The sequence below is a fragment of the Saccostrea cucullata genome, unplaced genomic scaffold, assembly GCF_032062105.1.
Source record: "Saccostrea cucullata isolate Sc308-1 unplaced genomic scaffold, CSIRO_AGI_Scuc_v1 ctg3807, whole genome shotgun sequence".
Taxonomy (NCBI): Eukaryota; Metazoa; Mollusca; class Bivalvia; order Ostreida; family Ostreidae; genus Saccostrea; species Saccostrea cuccullata.
This window is the reverse complement of record NW_026939012.1, coordinates 63,224-71,059: the sequence shown is the minus strand read 5'-3', so window position 1 is coordinate 71,059 and position 7,836 is coordinate 63,224. Positions and strand designations below refer to the sequence as shown.

General features: G+C 31.0%; 1 protein-coding gene across 1 annotated transcript; it reads left to right on the top strand.

Annotated features, from left to right (window-relative positions):
- The first annotated feature begins 5,042 nt into the window (after positions 1-5,042).
- LOC134252098 (protein draper-like) lies at positions 5,043-7,368 on the top strand. Its single transcript, XM_062734536.1, has 3 exons — positions 5,043-5,237; positions 5,349-5,474; positions 6,964-7,368. Exons 1-3 carry the CDS (start codon positions 5,159-5,161, stop codon positions 7,074-7,076), a joined length of 318 nt encoding a protein of 105 aa, XP_062590520.1. The 5' UTR covers positions 5,043-5,158; the 3' UTR covers positions 7,077-7,368.
- Positions 7,369-7,836: the final 468 nt, after the last annotated feature.

Below are 7,836 nucleotides of genomic sequence, written 5' to 3'. Positions count from 1 at the left end.
TGTCTTTTCAAACAATCGCACAATAGAAAATATTGATGAAAGACACAAGAAAAAGATTATAAGCACATTAGTTTTTCGCAACATTTTTTTTTTCATAAATTTCACAGTTGCGAATACTTGCATGGAAGGGCTATCATTCAGGTATATTCTCTCAACATTATAATATAAACAGGATAGGCAGCAAAAGTAACTCAAATAATCTTTCAAAACCTGGATTCAACTGTATTTTTTTAAGTCGGGTATTTTATGGGATAAAAAGGTATTAAAAAAGATTGCTGATAAGTATTAATATTCATATGGGGATTAAATTTCCAAATAAAATTGTTCAAACAATCTCGTGTATGAATGTGGATTAGGTTTTTGCATCACTTAAAATGATTTAATTTCCGAGTTCATCTATTTCTATCCATGAAGGGAATTAATCAATAAGTATTACTTTGATATCATAAGAATGGTTCAATGTCTTTTTAATTTTTGTGCATGTATAATAAAACAAATTATACAATATATGTATTTTTTTCTTTCACAAATATTTTGATTTTTTATTCATTTGTTATTATTATTATTGTTTTGTATTAATTATTGTACACAAATCATAACTTTGGTATTCAAATTAATTTTCTAAAAGACTCGCATTGGCTATAGCAAAACAAAGCTTTTATTAAGAAATTAAGTCGACATTTTCGTGAAAACTACCGAATAACGATTAACGTCGAGAAATGTAGTTTGAAATTTAAAAGCCAGGGCATATGTGCGTATTTGAATATTGTGCTTTTCAGATTATTTGCCCCCCCCCCCCCCCCCCGAAAAAAAAAAAAATAGAAAAGATATGATTTTATATATGAAAAAATAATCCTCAACATTATGTAGTTTTCAAATCGATTGAAATTTGAAAGGAAAAAGTAAAGTTGCAGATTCTCTAGATTGAATTCTGTGGGTAAACCAAAAAATTTCAAAATTGTGTGCCACAAAATATGTGCAAAGGCTAGATTTACATTGGAAGAAACAAGAAGGTATGGTTTCAGCTTTTTTGTGCCCGACAAATGTTATGTTATAAAAAAAGTCTTGAAACTAGCTTACATATTAGTCAAGTATAAGACTGAAAAATCAGGAAAGAATATGGCACAAAGGATTACCATTCTGCAAATATGACGTCATCAATGTAATGCATTTCTGTATTTTTAACGGAAAAAGCTTCAAGTTAACCAATTTCAAGGTAATTTTCCTTTAGAAAACAGTGTACACAGCCGTCACTCACTTTAATTTTTTGATATGCTGTGTAAAAAAAACAATTTGAAAAATCAAAGGATGCCCGTGGCCAACATTTTCTAAAAGAGAATTCCATTGAAAATTTGTGTCTTGTGCAACTTTCGAAGAAAATATGTTTATGAGGTCACAAATAGCATTTAAAAACACATGTGAGAAAAATGATTTGTATGATTTTTCTGCATGGAATTTCAATGATTCAGTAAGCATATGTTTTTATGTTTTACACCAGTTTTTTTTTTTAAATCACAAGGCAAGATTTGTATAGAAACAATACCGTGTTCTAGTTAAGACACTTCATTTTATCATCACAATCTCTTATGGAATTCTGCCGAAGGGAAAAATGATATTTCTCTAAAATTGAATAACTTAATTTGCACGATGAGTGTCGAAACCTAGGTTTTACAGTCGTAAAACATCAATGTTGAATTTTTACAGCCGAAAAATAATATCAATATTAAATTGTGGAATCAAATAGGCTGCCAGTTTATTATAGTGAAGAGAAGCAAGGGCTCTAAACATGTTTGATTAGTTTTCATTCTTTTTGGAGGTCCTGTATAAAATGCACACACACCAAAATGAAAGACTTCCAATGGTTTTATGTTCAAATCGCACTAAAGAAAGCTTATTAATAACCTATCTGCTGTAAAGGAAGTCCAAATACTGGTTTCCATGGTAATTTTAGATAAGGACAAAACTTTAAATCGTTCACCAATTTAATTCGTGATGTCTCTATATAAGTGAAAAGTTCTCAAATGTGCTTAAACAAAATAAAATCAATCGATCAGTCAATCATATAATATTGTTTGCTCAAAATACGACACGGAAGTATTGGCTTAAAGTACCAGTTGTCACTTGATATTTTTATCAAAAAAAAATAGGAAGTTATATTTCATATACGTTGTGCCTCTATGATCAATTTTGTAGGGATAGAACAGACATAACTCTTGCATATTATTTCCTGTATGTATGGGGAATATGCATAGATTCAAGACACAAAAAGTACAATGTAAATGGAATTGTTTCTAATTAATAATTATTGCTGATGGTTTACAATTTCTTTTTTGCATACTTTTCATTGATAATTTTTGTAATTGCTATTTATTCTAATATTCAGTGTCTTTCACTAGAAGAAGCATTGGTGTGAACACCCGTTGAATTTATCAATGGTCTATTTAAAAAAAACGGTTAAAAGAGAAGGCTAGTGTAAAATTGCGCGATGAAAGACAAAACTTGGGTGTACTTTTTAATAGCTGAAAGGAAATGTGTGTAAAAAGGAGAAAACTCACGTATAGATACTGTAGACGAAGAAAGGCTCTTAACATTTTTTAATGGTCTTCCTTTTTAAGGAGGTCCAGTTAAACCAAAACAAAGACCATCATTGTTAAGATTACAGTGTAATAAAAAAATGCATTAGGTCGACAATGAAATTTTCCTGTACCTGCCAATTGCAATTTGCACCGGAAATAGCGATAGATTGATTGATTGTATGTTGTTTAACGTCCCTCTCGAGAATATTTTTCTGATATGAAGACGCCATAACTTGCCGATGGAGGGCGCAAATTTTGTCATAAACTCGGAACTTAGTCCATTGAGTAGCGAGGGATCATGCCAGCACCTACTGAGACACGGGGCCTCCTTTTAACGGTCTCATCCAAAGGACCTCTTTCCTTGTCCCAGAGTGGGATTTGAACCCTTGATATGATGATTAATTCCTTACTTCCCGACCCTAGAGCAGAGGCTCCAAATACTGCGCTATGCGGGCGACTAAATAGGCAATAAAAATGAATGCTCTATAGATCAGCTTTTGTGAGATCTTTTATTCCAATTGTAATAGGGATTTCTATCCATTCGTGCCTTTTTTGCTTATTCCTCAAATCTGCGGAGTGTAAATGGACTTTGGGCTTCATGTTATTAGTTATTTCCACATTTCATTTAATGAATAGAAAAATAACCGTAGACGTGAACAAATCTACATTACATGTACTTCTGCATTTTATTCAATCATGGTCATACTCTTGGATATAAAGTCATTGAAAAAGTAACCCATCAGAATCGTATTAGATGTAAACAGCCAATAAAAATAAACCAAGGTTTTCGCGTAATAATTAAAAAAAAAACACGGATGTGATGATATTATAGTGTTAACGGATGAAATTAAGCATACAAAAACCCATTTAATATTATTTCAAATTTTAAATAGGTAAGTGTCATAGGCTGAAAGAGGAATCAAAAACATTTCAGGGGAAGTGTAGTACACTTTTTTTTCTCTGATAACAAACAGGGATTCAAAATACAATATTTTGTGATTGCCGTCAAAGTATTAAATGGAATTTCTTTATTTTGCTACGTGCATTATATGTTTACTATTTCATTTTTTTTTATTTCTACAACTGAAATTTGCAAAGGGTAAGTAAGAAAAAGAAACTGCAAACTGTCTCCAAACAAAAAAAAAACCAAACAAACAAACAAAAACTAAAAAAAAAAAAAAAAAACAATAAGACCATGCTAAGAAGAGCGTTATAAAATAACATTATCCGTTATTATGCAGAATGTCTGACAAATGAAAATAAGAAAATGATCAAAATGAAGTCGTTTGATAAAATAATTTCTTTACATCTGCTATAATTTAGAAACACACTCTTCTCATTAATTATAATATCATATGTAAGTTACTTTTATATTGTAATATTCTCGAGCTCTTTACATTTGTAGCGAAACGGGACGAGTTGCTGTAGAGGATTTTTGTGGAATGATACATTAAATAAATGCTCACGTTTGTATTAAATATATAGAGACATAATCTTGAATTTCAATAACCTATACTTAGATTTTAAGCAAACAAATATAATTGCGAAGAAGGCAGTCAGAAACATGTACGGAATTGTTAACCTATGTAATCTTATTATCTTATTTATTCACAGCTTGCATGATCGGATTTTTCGGAGAAGATTGCAAATACGCTTGTCCTTCACCACAATATGGATAAGATTGCAAGTTTAAATGTAATTGTTCTAACGAAAATTGTCACCACGTGATCGGCTGCAAAAAGTACTCATCGGGTAGTAAATCATTCAAATTGATTGTATTGATGACATTAAATACCAGTCCTGTTAAAATTAGGAGAAGTAACTTAATACGTTAAAAACTCAACGTATTTCAGGTCTATAAAGCGAAAAGTAGTATTCTTGATTTCTTGTTTTATATCTAGAATCGACATATTCATATTTTACCTTTTTGGAAGCAGTTACTCAGACAACAGAACCGGAAAAAATTCTTCAGACTACATAATGCCCAAAAAGAATCAAGGTATTTGTGAATCAAAGATTCATTTTTATGATAAAATTTACAAACACATCATGAAAGTCAAGTTAATTTCCGCAGGCAGGAAATTACCCGGATATCTTGGCTGTCCTTATATACCTTGCATGTATTTTTAGTACGCTTGGACAAATTTCCGCGGAAAATATGTGACCGCGTACATGGCGTTAATTAATACCACGCGGAAAAAGTACTTCTGCAGTAATTTAAACTTTGTCGGGGCATCTCCTCTGAAAGTGTTAATGAAAGTGAATCGAATGGTGGTACTCTGTGTTGTTGAAGTTCGATATTATGTTTCTATTATCATACATTGGTAGAAACATTATTTCTGAAACAAATGCCTGCAGCTGTAGCATTAATTTATTTCCTCTTTCCCTTTGATATATAAATAATCTACTGAAATGATATTTTTGATAATATTTATTATGGTTTCCAGATTTACAATTGATCAGGAAGTTAAAATGTAAGCTTAATTCTACAATATAAAGTTTTTTCGATCATTTGCAGTTAGCGTGCTGCTAAATTATTTCCTTAGAAATATCTATTTGACAAGGACATAAAAAGTCGCAATATGTGTAAAGCATCATTCCGAAACTTAATGTTATTACTTTTGTCTTCAACTGAAATCGTATTCTTGACGAACACTACAGGTTAGTAGTTTAATTGGAATCTCTACAGAAATGATAAGAGTACATAGAAACAACAAGATGATCTGATCTGTCAATAGATATTCTTTATTATTTCTTTTATTGTTATTTTAGATTGTAGTGTGGGATATTTTGGACCAAAATGTGAATTACCCTGCCGATTCCCAAGCTTTGGAGAGGGTTGCCAGTTAGCGTGTTTTTGTGCCAAGCAACATTGTGATCATATACATGGATGTAAAGGTATGGTTATTTATATATTGTCAACAGGTACCACATCTAAATATTTGGAGTATGAAACAGGGAAACACCTTAGTCAATACTTTAAATTAGGTATGTCAAATCGGTCAAATTTTGATAATCGATTACTGTAAACCAACTATTATTCGCGTCATCTTTTATTCGCGATTCAACATTTTGAAAGCAATCTACGACCATCAATTTTCGCGACTGCTCTTTTGAAATAAAAATGAAAATTATTGGTTTACGGTAATTAATATTCGCGATTTAAAGTAGCTTGCAAAACTCGCGGATATTTTTGCATGTGAATAAAAGTTAGTATACAGTACTCGGAGGATTTTTGGATCGAGTACCCGGACATTCGTTAAATTATAAAATATTAATGTTTTAAGTAGTTTAGCCCTGATTAAACCCATCATAGATTTTTTCCGTTTGCCTATGGTAAACATCGAGCCAAACGAAATAAATTTCTTGTTCTTTATTATATATGTAAAGAATGGCCTCTATTAAAATGCTACAAAAAATCAAGAGAATTTTAGCGTTCAATATCTTGACGTTTTATTGAACGCTGATCATGAGTTTGTATTACGTGTACGAGAATGTCCGAAACATTCCGAAATCGAGCGTTTAATACTGAACGCCCCATTGTATACAAAAAAAGTCGTCTGGTCAAATTCTCAGAGCTAAATTAAAGAAAGGAAGTGGCATCTAGGTAAGATGTGTTTATTTTTTTTACACAAATATGAACTTATTTATCAAAGTATAGTACGTATTAGACCCATTAAAACCTAAACAAGCAAATCATATCGCTTGGTTGAGTCATCGGAATGATGCGATATTGAACGCTAACAGGACAGACGTAAATATGAATACCGATACTAAAAAATCATAAATATGAGGTGATTATAGTAGGAATAAATATTATAATTATGTTGAAATGTTTTAGCTATATAATAAAGGAGTTATTGAACTTATATTGATGACTATCGGCACTTGCTGGCTGTTCAAATGTCCCAATATAACTTGTGCCAATATTCACCAATATAAGTTCAATAACCCTATATAATATTGATCTTTTAAAACATCTTTTTTGAATTAATAAATAATTATGATAAAACATATACGGAGCAACCGAGTAGCAGTTTTAGTATTCGATACTCGGATGTTTGAGTGGCTGGTTAACTGGGAACTCGTTGACATCCCTACTTCTAATATTGCCTCACAATTGAATTTTTTTTCAATTCAAAATCTGTTTTAAATGCTGATAATGGGATTTATCTCATAAAAGGAAAATTGGAAAAAAAACTTTGATCTGCGAGGAAAGTCGATGCTCTTTAAAAAAGTTTTTAAAAAAGCAAATTTAATAGAAAGGTTCAAAGTTTCAATTTTCCCATTACATTCTACTCGTTAATAAAATTTATTTTAGTAATTGTGATAATACAAAAAATCCTTTAATCATTATAGTCATGCTGTGTATGTTTTTATTTTCTAGAATGTCCACCTGGTTTCCAAGGAAAGACATGTCAACAAAATTGTTCATATCCATATTTTGGTTTAAATGCAAGTCAAAATATAAATGCAGAGAAGAACAATGTAATTCTGTGATTGGTTGTGAAGGTGAGGGGTACGGAATAGGGTATAATGAAGGCAAGATTTTCAATTACTATAGTAACATGTTCAATATTTGTCAAAATGAGTGATTAACAATTTGCATAAAATAGCAATGACAATTTGAGCTGCATTATAACTGTTGTTAACATAAATTTTCCTTAATCTGGAGATCGTATTAGACAATGAAGAATGGCATACTATGAAACACAAAATATAAATAGAAAAGTTCTTTTCTTGAAGTTTTACATTGTGGTCTGTATTCCGTTTGCAACACATCATAAAAAGTGCGAACCCACTCAGAAGAGAAATTTTTGCCAGAGTTACATTGTTTTAAAGTATACGATGTACATATATAACTCAAACCTTTTATTAAATTCCTTAAACCGTTTTACTAGTCTTTACGAAAGAAGTGAATTTTCATTTAAAAATTTTTTATTTTTTTAGGTTGGGAAGAGAACTGCACGTCTGCGGGAAGTCACAGAAATCCAAACGCACTCCTTTCTAGCATTATTGCTCTTAGTTTTATGGCACTCATTCAGTTTATTTTTTATCTTTATTTTTCAATTTTCTACAAACCTCGGTTGTTGTACATCACAAGGTTTTGATGTATGATGCATATCTTTAACATGTGTTTAAGGATATATGATACAAACAAGCTTTTGTCAAAACTACTGAAAATACATGTAACAACCTGAGTCATGTTTCAGTGAGAAAATGAATACAATTTTCTTAGATTTTCACTATTCATTAAAAT